At 43.6% G+C, this 17,625-nt stretch overlaps 1 protein-coding gene across 2 annotated transcripts; it reads left to right on the top strand.

Moving 5' to 3' along the window:
• Nucleotides 1–10,834: 10,834 nt before the first annotated feature.
• LOC136577551 (gamma-crystallin-3-like) lies at nt 10,835–15,718 on the top strand. Of its 2 annotated transcripts, none has more exons than XM_066577468.1 (3): nt 10,835–10,869; nt 12,621–12,863; nt 15,443–15,718. In XM_066577468.1, the coding sequence occupies exons 1-3, from the start codon at nt 10,861–10,863 to the stop codon at nt 15,716–15,718; spliced, it is 528 nt and encodes a 175-aa protein (XP_066433565.1). In that variant the 5' UTR covers nt 10,835–10,860. The 2 variants fall into 2 exon arrangements, with proteins under 2 accessions (XP_066433565.1, XP_066433566.1); XM_066577469.1 differs by having other exon boundaries at nt 12,621–12,878; nt 15,461–15,718.
• The last annotated feature ends 1,907 nt before the right edge of the window (nt 15,719–17,625 follow it).

Below are 17,625 nucleotides of genomic sequence, written 5' to 3'. Positions count from 1 at the left end.
AATCATCTAGTGAATGTTCATTTTGCAGATGCAGCCTTATACATTGTAGTCCATAGTTGTTCAAATTGGCCACATAGGTTCAATGACACCGGACAACAGACGAACAATCTATCTGGGAACATTTTTTGAAAGAAAGATCGTTTTTTAAATGAAAGATCTTTCGGCTGACAGACGGACAAAGAAATGTGGCAGACTTCTTTCCAGACGATGACAGTCCGCCATCGATCAGCTGAAATCATTGTTCATAGTTATATTTTACCTGACAATCGTTTTGGTTGAACTCTTCCATTTTCATCAACTTTAGTCCAGTGTTTATAGGCAACTTAACAGTGGAGTTTTCAGGCCCAAAGGGTTAAACTAGCTAGAATAGTTAAAGTACCAATGTAGCCTAATAGGAACACTATAAACAGCACTTATAGAGGACTTATCATTGCTAAGGAAACCTCATGAAATAATAGGTTACATAAATATACATTAAAAAATGTAAAAATGTCAATTATAATTTGGTGAATTCATCTGAAGTGCTCTGCACCTGCAGCAGTGTATAATCCAGATTTTACCAGATTTTCACAGCCTGGTGAGATTTGGGACAGCTCACTATAAGAGCTCCTGCCTACGGATGGATATTTGCGGCGGAATCTTATTTGCGGGAGTCTGCACCGTGGATCTGCAGTAAATAGCGCCCATAGCAGGCTATGGTAAATCGATTCTTCCTCCATACTTGTGGAAACTAATTGCGGTTGCAGCATGCTCCATTTTTCCGTGGATTCCGCATGGACGGTTTCCATTGAAGTCAATGGAGGCCGTCCGATCTGCGGCCCATCCACAATTAACATTGTGCTCAGGCCATACATTTCTCGGCGATGACGCAGGAAAAATAGGAAATTTGAAAAAAAAAAATCTGTACTGCAAATGCCCAACGGCAACCTGCCAGGTCCATCCACAGTACAGATTACAGACCAGGACGACACTGCTGGCAAGGCCGGATTCTGCATGCAGAATCCGTCTCTGCAGTGTGCAGGGAGTCTTAATGGGAAGGCTGTTAAGAGCCGAGCATGTGTACACAGTGAGGATCGCTTTTGCATTCTACAAACCCCCAACCACTAGCGTAACTATACGGGATGCAGGGGATGTGGTTGCACATATAGGGAGCCCACTACTATAAATAAAGCATTATAGTTGGCGGCCCTGCTACAGGTTTTGCAATAGGGCCCAGGAGCTTCAAGTTATGCTCTGCGTTAATGGGTTAAGAGAAGTTGGGGGGCCCCAAGATAAACTTTTGCACCGGGACCATGAGCCTTTGGCTACGCCCCTGCCCCAAACGGTTCCATTATATTGTAGAAGGGTCCAGTGAAATTGACCTTACAAGGTGTGGAAATTATTCAAATGTGTTGCAAAACAATTTTTTTCTAGGAGGTTTGTGGGTGCTCCTGAATTAAGTGGGGTAAGGCTTAAAAATTCCCTGGAACTCTGTATATAAATGATATGTATCTCATTTTACAGTTGCATGAAAAAGTAAGTGATTACTACGATCATTATTAATAAAATGTGGTCTGAATTCTAAGTCACAATTATAGACAAACACAATTTAAACTGATAACAAAGAGTTGTACCGTTCATGTCTTTTAGGCTTCCTGCACACAAGCGGAACATCCGTGGTGGGATTTCCCGCAGAATTTCCACCGGTGCACGCTGCTATAGGATTGCATTAGATAATGCAATCCTATGCAGACAGCCGCGGTTTGACCGAGTGAAACCACGCACGGTAAACAAATCGCGGCATGTCCTATTTCTGTGTGAGCCTCGTCACTGTTGATGCGCCGGCTCTGCACTGCGCATGTGCGGCTGTGCGCCAGCTGGCACCTCGCAGTGCAGAGAGAGGAGACGCCGGACAGGTGAGTATAAGGTCAGTACCGTGGCATGGGTCGCATCCCGTTGCAAGAATTTTCGCTGCAGGATCGGGCCCAGGCGTGCGCAGGTGGCCTTGCTGAGAACATTGAATGCAGGGAGAAAAAGTAAGTGAACCCTTTAATTTAATAAACTATAAATCTTCTTTAGCAGCAATTACCTTCACCAAATGTTTCCAACAGCTGCAAATAAGATTTACACAGCATTGAAAAAATTTTTGGCCATTCCTCCCTGCAAATGTGTTTCAGTTCATCAATATTTCTAGACCTCTTCAAGTCATGCCACAGCATCTCAATATAGTTAAAGAGGTTGTCCAATATCCAATTACTCCACAACCCCCCTTCAACAGGGCTGTGGTCCGTGGTCAAATAATGAACTGAGCTATACTTACTCCTCTGCCACTGCTGGGATCTAGCCTCTGATTGGCTGCAGTGGTCACTCACCTGACTTCCTGTAACAGCCGATATCCCAACAAACACCAGGACCACAGGGGGGTGGCAGGGCTGGATCCTGGTGAAGGAGGGGTTAAGTATAGCTCAGTTGATTATTTAACCCCAAACAGCTCTATTGAAGAAGGGTTGTCTAGTAACCGGACGACCCTTTTAAAGTGAAAACCGTTGTTTAGTTTATTCACTTGTGTGCTTTGGGCCATTGTATGCTGCAACACATAGCATTTCTTCAGTAGGGTATGGATGGCAAATTTTGCCCTGGGGGCAAGCACAAAACAGTGGCCCATGAATAGTGACCCACCCTGAGAGGATGTTCACATGGTGGATTCTGCTGTGGAATGTTTCATGAGGAATACGCCTGTACAATCTGTGGCAGATTTGCTGTGGATTTTCTACAGCTGAAAAAATTCACACTAAATCTGAAACATTTTATGTAGACTTTAACACTTAGGCCACCTGCACACAACCGGATTTCAATTGCAGAATCCGCAATTGTTACCCGAACGGACGATCTGTGGTATTCCTCGCCCATTGAAAAAAATAGAACATTTGCCTGTCCACTTACATGAGCGGACAGCGAATGTGATTTCCACAAGCGGATTTAAAATCACAGCATGTTCTATTTTTATGCGGACTCCACATAGACAGCTTCCATTGAAAGTCTGACACGCAGTCCATACGCAATTAACATTGCGGATAGGCTGCGGGTAACAGCGTCATCGCCTAGGGACGGTGCAAGAAAAACAAAAATATATATTTTTAAATCTGTACTGCGCATGACCGATGGCGAGCGTCTGTGGTTATCCCAGTAAAGAAAGCGAAAGTACGCAGGGTCGCCGAACAGGACTAAAGCCAAATTCTGCTGCAGACTCTTGCATGCGGAATTCGGATCACCCATGCACAGGCGGCCTTGTTTTGGTGCAGGTCTGCAGCAGATTAGACCCTTTCAATTGAAAGGGTCAAATCTGCTGAAGCGCTACACTAAAATCCATGTTAAAATCTGCACTTAGAGGTGCAGATTTTGATGCAGCATTGCTGAAGATTTTTCTGCTGTGGAAAATCCAAAAAATAAACCACCGCATTTGAACATACCACAAGGGCTTAAACAGACAAATGTGTTTGCACACGTTTTTGCGCAAGTGAAATTCACGTGCAGCGTCTGAGGAGCGGGCCCCAGCCTAGGAGACAGTAGAGTTTGGGCCTTGTCACGGTGGCTCTACCGTCTCCCACCCAGAGGGTAACCGGTGACATGTCCAAGGGGCCAAGAGCAGGCTATTAAACAGAGGAACCCAATGCTGGATTAGCTTAGTCTTTTCTGTCATCCTCTGCAGTGAATCCAGTTGTCGTTAATAAAGAGTACAGGGATTTAACTTTCTGAGCCAAACCGGGAACGGTCAGTGAAACTCGTCTACTTGAAAATAACTTGATAACAATTAGAGATGAGCAAGCATGCTCGCCGAATGAATGACAGGCGAGAGGTGCCTGTGATTGGCTGAGCACCTCAGCCAATCACAATCAGCTTTTTCAGCAGGCGGGGATTTTAGATCCCCGTCTGCTGATAGATGAGCACTACAGAGCCAGGGACAGCAGAGAGAAGACACGGCTGAGCCCTGGCAGCTGAAGACACGGCGGGGGACACGGCAGCAGCGGAGAGGTAAGGTTTTGGGTTTTTTTTACACTAAAATTATTGTTTTTCATGAAAGGGCTCATATGTAAAGCCCTTTCATGAAAAACAATTCAGGGGTGCTGGCAGATCATTGAAAAATCCTCGAGGCTCCCATTGACTTCAATGGGGTTCATTACTCGAAACGAGCTCTTGAGCATTACAAAAAGCTCAGCTCGAGTAACGAGCACCTGAGCATTTTGGTGCTTGCTCATCTCTAGTTACAATCCATCAATACACGCCAGCAGTAGAACAGTGCAAAACCTCAAGATGGTGTGGCAGGGAGGATTCACAGGAGATCAGGAGAAACCACAGTCCTGTTATCTATGGGTCCTGATCCCGGGAAACTCTTCTCTAACTCTCTGCCAGTCAAAACTCACATTTAGGAAAAGGTACGCTGCATGGCGACTCCTCATTCTCTCTCTCTCTTAGCATTGAAGGGGTATGTTCACATCTCCTGGGTACAGCAAGCCCAGGGCAGGCTGTAGATTCCTTTCAGCCTCTTCCATTCTGGGCCACACAGGCTGAAGGTGCCTGTGTGGTTCTCTTGCAGATCCAGGACAGAACTCAACACACCCCTTTCTCTCTCTTTCACTTATGTACCTTGCATCCACATATATATCACAAGGTCACATGACAAACAAACAGAAACATTTTCCAGGCAGTCAACTCACATACCAGACAGTTAACTCTTTCAGTGCTGCAACTTTGCAATACGCATCATTCATGCAACACAGAAGACACTGACATTACATAGACAAATGCACGCATACTGTTATGGAGGGGCCCTGTTGCCCAATTGCTTTGCCGCAGTTTTACTTTCATTGAGGAGGTGCGCTAAACGCAGTAAAATAGTACAGACTCCGCTCAAAAATCAATCGGGCAGCTGTCTGAGAGGCTCTATTGAAAACAATGGGAGTGTTATACCGCGATTAGCGCGGCGCTTAGGACACCGCGTTAATCACAGGAAATGCGCCTGTGTGAGGGAGGCCTGACACTGCATAAAACGTGGGAAAAAGAAGACCTCATTTGGCTTTAAATACCCATTCTACTCCACGGAAAGGGAGTATCATGCGCGCGTGTGAACTGGTATTGAGAGCGCAGAAGATACAGTGCTATGTGCTGACACACACAAAGCAGCCTTATTATTGCCTTCTCCAAACCTTGTTCATACGCAAATAAGCAAGGCCACAGAAATTACTGGCAAAATTGTTCGAATGTTGCGACTGCAGGCAGGTATGGTTAGGCGGTGTGTAGTCAGCCCCACTGTGTCCCTCCACTCCTGTTTTTAATATGGCACAAGAACCAAGCTCAGTACATAAATATAGCCCCATAATCAAGCTTATTAGATAAAAACAGCACCGGAACCAAAAGCTCAATACATAAATAGTACACCAGAACAAAGCTCAGTACATAAATACAATACCAGAACCAAGTTAAGTACTTAAATACATCACCAAAGCAAAACTCGTAACATACTGGCACATTAAGGCCGGGCTCACACTAGTGTGTGGTCACAAAGTATTACGTGTGTGGATTTTGTGCGCTTAATATACTGTACCTCGCTCCCATAGGCTACCTACACACAGGAGAGCGCAATATCGGCAACCTGCGTTTTACCTGCGGATGCTTCTGTGAAATTCCAATGCCCTTGCGTAAAGATAGGAAGTGTTTTCCACTGATTTCAATGGGAAACATTGCATCGCACTCGCATGTACATCGCACAGACATCTCACGGCACGTGAGAGCAATGTGATGTATTTAAGCTCACAGTGAAATCAATTGGCGATGCATTCTGGTGAACGTGAGAAAAAACAGAATATGCCATGATTTTTCCCTTGCCACATCGCAGTGAGGGAAAACATCACACACGTGCATGACTCCATTCAAAAGTTCATGTAGTTCATATTCCCGCGAGTTTGGCGAGTCTCGCAACACAGAATACTCGCACGAGATTCTCGGTCATGTGAAACCTGAGACAGGCTACCATGTTGCTGCTCACACGAATTGTGCAAAATGCATGTGCTAAGAAAAATTGTTGCATGTTCTATCTTAGCACGCATTATGCGCACATACACACCCGCGTCATTTAAATTCCGCGCCGTATGTCAGTTTTAGTGCAGCTTGTCCACAGCGGACTGTCGGCAGCATGTGAACGTGATTTTTGCAAATCTTGTCCACTTTGCTGTTTAGTCTCAGGTTTAAAAATGCCTGTGGAATTTCCATGCTATGAAGCGTAGTTGCGCATGAATCACTTTTTTTTTCTTCCTTCTCTGGCTTTTTAAACTCCACACCATAGCGCAGGAGTTTGAGAGAAAATGCATCGCACGTACGTTGCAAGTTCGTGCGTTGAGATAAATCGGAGGCTTTACAGGGAAACATAGGAGAGAAAAAATAGCAAAACGAAGAAAGATACATCATGCAGTGATTTTCAAATCTCGCAACATCGCATGATAGGAAACATCACACATGGGAATGAAGTCATTGAAAATCATTGTTTTTTTAGCGTTTTCTCATATTGCGCAATTTTCTCACCTGTGTGAAGGCAGACTCAGTGTGTGATGCATATTTAATATCAGGAACTCCTGTTGTAGTCTATCACATGAGAAAAATGAGCGAGAAAATCTCAGGCTGCAGCGATGCGATGCAAGATTATTTTCCAAGAAAAAGCATCACTGATGCTCAAACATTGCATGAGGAAATATGCAAAATCGTCGTGATGTCACGCTCGCCCTTGTGAAGTTAGCCTCAGGGTTTAATCACACAAACTATTTAAAAGTTGCGGCCAAGATTCTCAGGCGCAACTGACATCGGACAGCACATGGGCACCCGATTCATGTGCTGTCCGATGTGCAGGACCTTGTACTTTAAGGGCTCATGTCCACGGCCGTGACGGGCGCCCCCCAAAGACCCCATACCTCCGGATCCACTGCGTAGCCCCCGCATGATGCAACGGCAGTGTCATATGACGCACCGGCAGTGTGATACGATGCGCCGGCAGAGACATATGACGTGGCCGGCAGTGGGCGGGGCGCGTATTCACGCTATACTTCCGCTGTGCTACAGCGGAAGTATAGCGTGACGGGCGGCTTTCATTGACTACAGTGGAAGCCGTCCGCGCGTATTTCCGCGGCAAATAGGACATGCTGCGGGTAATTTCACGCTGCGGAATTCCACGGTGAAATTCCGCAGCTTGAACATTCAGCTATTAGGTTCAACAGAACCTAATAGCTGCAGTGAAACGCCTTGGATGTGGGCACAGCCCTTACATGTACTATTTTCACCTCAAAGGGCAAAATCACATGGGTGAATGCATTAATACACTTGCCACAACGAAGTGTATTAGTGTATCAACCATGTTTTTTTTTCTGGACCATTCAAACTCCTTGCTATAGCGTGCGGGTTTTAAAAAAAAAACTGTTGTAAGGTAGGTCCTGCCCTTTCTTTATATGGTTTTGGGCTGGCCATGCCCCAGTGGCCCCGGAAACTGTGACGTGTCGCCCTGCCCCTTTGCCCGAGTCTCAGTCAGGAGAAGGAGTAGTGAGATGATAGACTGGCGAAGAGTTGCACGAAGTTCCCTCCACCGGCTTTGGCCACAGCCATGGAGGAGAGTGTTGACATGCGCTAAAGGTGGACACATGCAGCAACGGTTCAAGCCCATGCTCCACTGCCAGATGAGCAGAAGGAGGACAGCAGGGGATGCAGAGTACCATTTCAGTGAGGCCTCATGCAAGGCTGAAAAGTGGGTTCCACACCCTAGATGATGCAGCCAGTGAATCAAGGCTGTGAAGCTGCACCCCACTGATAGGGCATAATGTGGGCTAAACCCACCCGCCAGTTAAGACATTTGGGAATCTTCCAGGCGCAATAGGCACCCTAAAAAAGGGTCCATGTCGTGTCCTAGGAGCAGAGAGAGAGACAGCAGCCGCGGTGTGTGCTGCTCAGTAGCGCACAAGAGAGCACCCCAGGATTGGACTGAGAAAGGGCCAGCAGCACAGCGCAAGTTACAAAGCAGCTGCCGCTGCATCAGGGGGTCTGCATTAGCAATGTATCCATGTTGGGGGAGGAGCGCCGGAGATGACCGATGACCAGGGCCGAATTTGGATGCTATGAGGCCTTTATGGACTGGGTCCCAAAAAGGATGCGAACAAGCTATGTGGAAGGAGAGGGAGGCTACCTTCAAACATGGGACTCAGTCCCTGAACATGTCAACAACACCATGGACCAAAATATAGAGCTGCAGGATGTGTAAGACCTATCCAACGACTATGTAGTGTGTGTACACTAGGGACAATGATGGACCTATATGAGCTGTGGGAGTATTTCTTTCGTTAATCGTGGACTGTGACATGACAAAACACCAGTTATTTGAGTTAGTGAGTGACGCAATTTGAGATACTTGCATTAGATAATCACAATATGTGTAACTGAATTCGTACATAAAGTGATGTAATGCATCAGTGTTGTAACAGGCAGGAAAGGCACTTGGTATGGCATTAGTCGCTGATTAAAGGGGTGGTCTCGCGAAACCAAGTGGGGTTATACACTTCCGTATGGCCATATTAATGCACTTTGTAATGTACATTGTGCATTAAATATGAGCCATACAGAAGTTATTCCACTTACCTGCTCCGTTGCTAGCGTCCTCGTCTCCATGGTTCCGTCTAAATTCGCTGGCAGCTTGCTTTTTTAGACGCGCTTGCGCAGTCCGGTCTTCTCCATTCAGCACGAGCCGCTTCAGTGTGCTCCCCGCTACAGCTCTTCTGCGCATGCGCAGACGAGCTGTCACTGCTCGGGAGCGCGCTGAAGCGGCCATTCTGCACCATCCTCTGTTAGAGGAAGGTGCAGAAACTGGAGCTGCCCAGCGGAGAAGACCAGCCCAGCCCAGCAGCCCCGAGAAGCCTCCCAGGTAAGTGATGGGTCGGGGGGGGCTGCCGCTGCGCCGGGCTGCGCCGGGGGGGGGGGGGCTGCCGCTGCGCCGGGGGGGGGGGGCTGCCGCTGCGCCGGGCTGCGCCGGGGGGGGGGCTGCCGCTGCGCCGGGGGAGCTAGCGCTAGGCCGGGGGGGCTGTCGCTGCGATGGGGGGGGGCTGTCGCTAGGCCGGGGGGGCTGTCGCTGCGATGGGGGGGTGGCTGTCGCTAGGCCGGGGGGGCTGTCGCTGCGCCGGGGGAGCTAGCGCTAGGCCGGGGGGGCTGTCGCTGCGATGGGGGGGGCTGTCGCTAGGCCGGGGGGGCTGTCGCTAGGCCGGGGGAGCTAGCGCTAGGCCGGGGGGGCTGTCGCTAGGCCGGGGGAGCTAGCGCTAGGCCGGGGGAGCTAGCGCTAGGCCGGGGGGGCTGTCGCTGCGCCGGGGGAGCTAGCGCTGGGGAGCCGGGGGCTAGCGCCGGTTACCTGCTGTCTGGTCGGCGGCTGCGGGGCGTCTGGTCGGCGGCTGCGATGCGTCCGGTTGCCATGGAGACACAGCTGGCGGCGTCTCGGGAGCGCGCACGTCGGGCTGCAGCGAGCGACTGGGAAAGAGCCGGCGGCCATCTTGAGGAAACTTTTATAACTTGCTGAAACGCTGGAACGGTAAGTACGAACCAGCTAGAAATGTCATTTACAGGGGGGCTTAGTAATGTGTGTTTAATGGGGGGGACTGGGCTAAAAAAAAAATTAACTGCTTCCTCGAGACATCTCCTTTAATTATGTATGTCAGATGGGAGTGATGTGCTGACTTCCGTGCAGACATTTGTCCATACGTTGCATTAGGCCATGATGTTTGTAGTATGATGTGGACCTCTAAGACGACAGCATGGAGATGTTCCTTGGAACCCATGTTGCAGAACTCAAAAGTCATGTAATGCAGATGTATGGATGCAAGTGAAGTTCAAGCGCCCTGCCATTCCGAACATGACAAATATTGTAAGTTTTAAAAAAATGCACAACATTCAAGAACACATATCTTCCTATGGAGTGAACAGTTAACCAAAGTCCGTTAAAGTTTGGTTCGTTGGAAAAAAAAGGAGCCACATATAAAGATAGCCCCTCCCCCTCATTTCTATAGAAGCTCTGCACTTAATGGCAGAGAGTGGATTGCAGAGAAGCTGGGAGAGAGACCCCTAGTGGCAACCACTGAAAACATGATTTACAGTGGTGAAGCAAGAACATTTGTAATGCAGGTATATTACAGAGATAATACGACTAGCACAATCTAGTAGGTGAGCATAAGTTGTCTAAAATGTTTGTGCTCTTTTAAGGGCTCTCGCACACTCACGTTTTTTTCACGCCAATGAAATGTCAATGGGACTTTCTAATGTTAAAAACGCATTGCACAAAAATCATTCCAAAACATGCCAGGGTTGCCAACCTGATTCTTTCTTTCCTTTTTTGGGGGGCAAATTGAAGACCCATAATTAACCATCGGGATAATAGCTGATACGTGTCTATACATCAGAATACTAGGAATGTAAATTCAGATAAAATCAGCTAGTATAAAGTTCACTCTCTGCAGTCTGAATATTTTATGTATAAACTGCATTTTGAATATATTTTGTCTTACTATATTTAATACAAGGGGGAAATGGTGCATGTACTTCTGAACACGATATGCTGATTCAAAGTCATGAGGAAACCCATAGTATAGCACAATAAAGCAAGACAATGGTCATTATTAAAAGAACAATGAGAAACCACAAGTTAAAAGGCCTAATCATTCTCTCATTGTCTTTGTTGACAAAAACTGAATTACAGTTAACGTTTGCAGAAAAAAACCCAAACAGCAGTACTAAACAGTATATAAGACAATCCATGGAATGCATGAACAGCATACAAAGCATACATCTCCAGTGTTCTCCTCGTGAGCCAAAATGGGAAAGGTAACAACTGCATTTTATATACTATACTTATTTATAAATATATTAGTATATTACATTTTACAATGTGTTATTAAATAGTGTATATTTAAAATAGAATAATGAAATTACAGTACATCTATTTTGAATGACAAGATGTTAGTAAATGAATGGATACAAGAGAAAGACTTCTAATTTTAAACAATGGTACCTACTATAAGAAGGCAGCATGAGTACAAACAACTGGTAGGGCAGCGGAGGAGATATGGTATGAAATAATATAAAAACATAAAATAGTCCTACTACTGATAATGACAAATATTATATTTGACATCACGTTTAGCTATCCTTTTCAAACTTCTGTTTGATTTTTTTTTCAAGCTGATTCATTAACAGACCCATAGGTTTTCAAAGGGGCTTCAAGATCTGTTTTTTTTCAACATAACAGAGATTGCCTCTTTTTTCTGTTATGCCAAACAACAGAATCCAAATTTTTTGGACAATGCAAGTCTGTGATAACAGCATGCTACAGGATATGCAGTCTGTTACACTGTCTTGTTTGATTGGCATCTGTTCTTTTTTTTACCTGAATGATAAAAAATGGAATGTCTCAACACAATGGAAAAATATAGCTTGAACCTAGCTTTAGTGAATACAAAACTCTAACATTAGTTTCCAAGCCTTTCTACTAATTTTACAAGTCCAGCACAGTAATTTTCTGTAGTTGCTCTCCTAAGGGTCCATTTAGATCTGCCGATTTGTCAAGTTCACTCAGGCAGCCTGTATATACAGGCAGACACATTGTTAGCTTGTTCAAATGATAAACCGTTCAGTCATTCCCATTCACTGTACAAGTGCATTAGAACAATTGAATGAATTGAACCAAACCAAACGATTAGTGAACGAGCCAATGATGATTTTTATGCCTGCATAAAATAAACTATGAATGAAAAGCAAACGCTTTATAATTCACCATTCAATTGTTGGCTTCATTTACACTGAACGATTATGCTTCATTTTCGCTCGTTTGTACGATTTTTAGAATGATAATCATTCCATATAATCGAGACCTTCTTCTTTTCTGCATACAGTCCTTAGAGGAATACTCAGATTCTTTAGCAAATTAATGTTCACTAATTTTAAGTTCAAAGTTATTTGCTGATTAATTGCTGAATTTAATTTACATTTATCTCTTACACAGAGCTCCACACCCCCTACATAAAAAGAGAGCTTAGTGATCAAATTGCATCTGCCAAAACCACCACTAGAGAAGCTTGAAAGCTTCCTGCATACTTTTTATATATTGAACTCAGTAATAACATTGTAACAAAGTAAGCTACTCAGCTTCCCCTAGTGGTGGTTGTAAGCAGGCAAAATTTGATCACATGTATTTGGCTGTGCAGTGGATTGTTCCTCTATACAAATAGACCTCAGACTGCTATAAATATATATTAAGAAGTGAATGAACACAGACGGAGGCAGAGACAGAGAGCAAGATCTCTATAGGTCTCTGAAAACAGTCTGCAGAACACAAAACAGCAGCAGCTCCTCCCACCAGTCCTAGGAGGACGGACAATCAGACATACACTCTGCAGTGAAGAAAATGCAGGACACAAAGTCACATACTGTCCAGAAATAGTGTTATTCCTCATGTAAGCACACATGGTAGCCTATTCTGAGACGTTATCTAAATACTCGGGTTCGCTTTAAATAAAGTACTTGTATGTAACATTCTGTTAAATGTCTATATGATGTTGTGCCATTCAATATTTCAGATTATCTTTTATGAAGACAAGAACTTCCAGGGCCGCTCTTATGAGTGCAGCTCTGACTGTTCTGACCTCCACTCATATTTCAGTCGCTGCAATTCCATAAAAGTGGAGAATGGAAACTGGATGTTGTATGAATTCCCTAACTATAAGGGACACCAATACTTTCTGAGAAGGGGAGAATACCCTGATTTCCAACAATGGATGGGCTTTAATGACTCCATCAGATCTTGTCGTTTAACTCCTCAGGTGAGTCAACATAAAGTTTAATTATTTAATGATTTAAAGTAATGTTAAGGGCTTCAAGTTATTCATTTTTCATTGCAATATTAAGTGTTGTTTGCAAGATAAGAAAACAATGTCTATTTTTCCAAGAAACATCACCGGTCTTGTACATAGGCTGTGTCTGGTATTGCAGCTCTATCTCATTCAGTCTATCAGGTGAGCTACAATACCAGATATAGTCAACAGACAACAGCGGTGCCGTTTCTGGAATAAAGAAAACTTTTTTTTCTGTCCTCACACAGTTCTATTAAATATTATCTACTACAAAGCATCAACTTTAAATTGTTCAGGCTTTAGGTATATATGATACTAGCCCAGGTATCCGATACAGAACGTGTGAAATACCAAACGCGACATTTTAAGTAAGAAAAGATGATATGAGAACGTACGCATAAATACGTGGAAGGACACCTATGCTGATGAATGCTATGTTAATGTATTAACTTAAAGCTGGGCATGACAGTCGTAGTTATTGTTTGCATTGTATCTAAAAGCTTCCCCCTCCAAGAACTTCCAAGCTGTTCTTCTCAAAACTGAGTGTCTCTCTCAGTCTGAAGAATGTTGGGCATGCTTTGCTTCGTCAGTTTCTACAATTCGAGCGCTACAATCCACTTGTCGCTTGCGTTGATTCTCGAGTTGGCCATGAGTTTCCCCCGGCCTCTCAGCTAGTCAAGTGGTGGCTTGTCAAGTGCATTGATTCTCGAGTCGCCCGTTAGTTTGATCCAGCGCTGCAGCTACTCGTGCAGCTGCTACTTTAAGTAGGCACCTTATATCTAAAGCACAAAATCTGTTTGTGTCGTATACAAATCCCCACTTCTGGTCTGATTTGAGTAAAATTTGGCATTTTTTGTCGCCAATAGCAACCAATCATAGCTCAGCTTTCATTTGTTATTCTGCTGAGGTAAAATGAAAGCTGCACCGTCATTGGTTTCTATATATTATACTGCTGAGGTAAAATAAAAGCTGTGCTGTAATTGGTTGCTATAGGCAACAGCTTTTAATCCTCTTAGTGCTGAGGTAAAATGAAAGCTGCTCTGTGATTGGTTGCTATGGGCAACAGTATTTAATCCTTTTAGTGCTGAGGTAAAACGAAAGCTGCTCTGTGATTGGTTGCTATGGGCACCAAAAACAGTTTTTTACTGTTTGTTTATTTATGGTTAGACAGTTTTGATAAATGAGGAGCGGTATTCATAAATTTGTTCCATGTCTTCCTGTCTGGGGACAGATCATTTTTGCAAACTGTTATCCAAACGGACATCCAAGGAGGAATTAGGAAGGACAAAATGGGCAAATAATTAGTGGCTCCACCAGGGTTAGACTGGGGCTAAAAAACAGTCCTGAAACACGAATTGTCAACGCTCAGTCTGACTCTTCTAGTGGGAATTACAAGTTGTAAATAACCAGGCATACTAAATTGACTACGTAGAATCCATTGGTAAAAGCAAATTTTGGGTTGGTACATTAAAATTCAAGCAAAGGCAAAAAAATGCAAATAAGGTTGCCAAGACAACAAAATTTCAGAATTTTTTTTTTAGCCTATAACTTTCTCGGGGGTCAAGATTACACTGTGTGCAAAATTTCATGTCAATCGGTCGTACAGTTTGTTTGTAATGCTCAAACAAACAGACACTGACAATGACAAATATATAGAAGATGGTAGAGTAGTTCAAAACCAAAATGATATATCACTGAATAAATGGGACAGAGAAAATCTACCATTCTATAAAATTGCATCGACACTATTACATCATATGCATTTAGCTAAAAGCTTCCTTTGTATATATACAGTACTTTTAAACATCAACTGACTTGTAGAATATAAGGGCCCTTTTACACAAAATCAGTATCGTTCAGGTAATCGTTTGATCATGCGAAAAAGAACCATAATTGTGCAGTACAAAAAAGGCCCAGGATTGAAGAACAAATGATAATTTGTTCACTTTTTGTTTGTCGGTCTTTTTATGCAGGCATGAGAACCTAACAATAATTGGCTTGTGTAAACAGGCAGTCGTTCATCTATGAACAACTGCCTATTTATTCTGAATGGAGGTGGGCAGCCAGAAGAGAGCTCCGATGCACTCCATTCAGAGAGCAATTATCTCTTCTGTGTGAAAAGGCTTGTCCATTTTGTACAATCCCTAATTGTTAGAGGGTGCCAAACTCAATGAGAGCTCGATTCAGCGCAAACCCAGGAAAGGCTCATCCAATAGAGGATCAATTGTTTATTTTGGCATATAGGCTACAACAGGCTTGAGGTCAGGATTTGACTCTTCCTTAGGTAATATACATATAACCTTTAAATATACTAGAGCACACACAAATATATCAACTAGAGTCTATAAAAAACAATACAAATAAATACATTCCAACACAAGGGTAAAACTACACATACTTTATTATGAAAACTCATAAAATACTAAAAGATGGCACAAAAACCTCATATGAAGCCACATCACAGGATGGGGATAGATCATCAATAGTTTAAAGCTTGAAAACACCATGAATAATCATTTAATAATTATCATTTATTCATTTTTTAATAGCATCGAGGCTCCTTCAAGGTGAGAATCTACGAGAGAGAAGACTTTAGAGGACAGATGATGGAGTTTACTGAGGACTGCCCATTTGTTCATGAACAATTCCATTATCATGATATCAACTCCTGCCAAGTCCTTGAGGGTTACTGGATCTTCCATGAGGAGCCCAACTTCAGAGGACGTCAGTATTACCTGAGACCAGGAGAGTACAGGAGATACAGCGATTGGGGGGCTGTGAACAGCCGTGTTGGCTCTTTTAGGAGAGCCTCAGATTTATTCTGAAGATGTTAATACTGCAAAATTTCACTTCTGCTTATGGAACATATTTAAATACTTTATTTTTGCTTTGCGCTTGAAAAACCTAAATAAAAAGAAAATAATTACAAAGTGTTTTTTTAACGTTTTTATTTTTTCATCATGTTGTAAACTTTGCAACTTATTTGAAGGAAGCCCTCTAAATGAAGGAAACAGTCTTATTTTTTGCAGCGTAGGCTATTATTAAGGAATAATGTAGAGGCTTTTATAGATGGTTCAAATACACTCGGTTTAGTTGATGTGCCAAATATGGGCTGTCCACTGACTTGGCTCCTTCCTATCTGATATTGTTTCCCTAACGAAGTTTTACATACAGTTGTAAAGCAGCGCAGTCATGCTGGTGGCTCCAGCCAGGTGCAATGCCCTGCAGTAACTTTCATGAAACACAAGATTGGCAAGCTATTACACAATTCAAACACAGTCATTTACATTTTTCTTAATAATCAGAAACAGATAAGCTTGGTGGTTGCAAATACAGTATATACACAGTTCAGTGCTTGGCAAGTTATAGTTTCTTAGATTTGAACACACGCCGATAGTTCCAAAAGGGGCAAAAGGGGCAAAATGGTGGTGTATAATAGCAGTTACCAAGCCACAAGATGCTGGCTGCTTCATGGTAGAGTTGGAAAGGACCTCTAGGGTCATCGGGTCCGAGCTCCTGCTCAATGCAGGATTCACTAAATCATCTCAGGCAGATGTCTGTCCAGCCTCTGTTTGAACACTTCCATTGAAGGAGAACTCATCACCTCGTGTGGCAACCTGTTCCACTCATAAAGTTTTTTTCTAATATCTAATCTGTCTCCTTCCTTTCAGTTTCCTCCCATTGCTTCTAGTCTTTCCCTGTGTCCTCAGTAGTGACTTTTCTTAGCTACAGTCTCTTACGAATAACTATTTGCAATTGTTGGAAGTGGTGGCTTCCCATTTAACTGTATCTCTGGCAGTGGTTCATCAGTGAGATGTGCATAGATGGTCTTAAGGGGGCATGATCACGCGCTCTCTTTTATACTCTGCTCCATATCTTCTTGGGTCTTGTCTCTCACTTTCTTGCAGCTTCAGCTTCCTCTCTCAACCACAGCATTACGAGACATCAACTGCAGACCTCCTGTGCTGCCTACTTCCAGGATTTTAATCTTCAGAACACTGTCTTTTTAAACATGCCTCATCATTACTTTTGCCCTGCCCATGCATCCTCGGCTGATTGCACCTGCATGCCCCCTTTCCTTGTACAGGGTAGCTCAGCTAAAATGTATGTCTGTATATTTGGATGATCAATACGGTGCGGTGGCTTGACTGCCTAGCATCTGGGGGCCCCTATGCAATGTCATCATTACCCCTAGCTGCTTAGACCCTCCATTCTGAAAAATCCACGCACACTTTCAACACTTCATGCAATAGAGAACATTTGTATTGAAAAGGGTCTGCATCATCTACAAAGTATGCTTTAGTATATATATATATATATATATATATATATATATATATATATATATATATATATATATATATATATTATACTAAAGCATAATTTTAGGATGATGCAGATGCTTTGCAGGAGTATATTACTGAAATGTTTAGATCATCACTGACCTTTCCCAAGTAGTGTCTAAATGTATATAACGGTAACGTATACAGTAGCAGGTGGTCATGCAGACCAAAGAGTAGGCAGCCACACAGACAGAAGAGTAGGTGACTACCTGGACCGTGCTCTTGGGTTCATGCTGCTTTTTACTGCTGTATGCTTTCCTTATCTTTATGCATGTTCAAACACTACTTGAAAAAGGTCAGTGATAAGGTTGTAATACATGTGCTTACAAGTTTGAATGCTATAGATGTTTCAATAGATAGATAGATTAGATACAACTAGCTTTTTTCAG

This window comes from Eleutherodactylus coqui, chromosome 8, assembly GCF_035609145.1.
Source record: "Eleutherodactylus coqui strain aEleCoq1 chromosome 8, aEleCoq1.hap1, whole genome shotgun sequence".
In the NCBI taxonomy this organism is placed as follows: domain Eukaryota; kingdom Metazoa; phylum Chordata; class Amphibia; order Anura; family Eleutherodactylidae; genus Eleutherodactylus; species Eleutherodactylus coqui.
The sequence above is the reverse complement of the archived record's forward strand: the minus strand, read 5'-3'. Positions and strand labels throughout refer to the sequence as shown.

Excerpts from the sequence above, each read along its gene's own strand:
- LOC136577551 (XM_066577468.1), top strand. Across the intron at positions 12,864-15,442 it reads CTTGTCGTTTAACTCCTCAG|CATCGAGGCTCCTTCAAGGT; the intron begins GTGAGTCAACAT and ends ATTTTTTAATAG.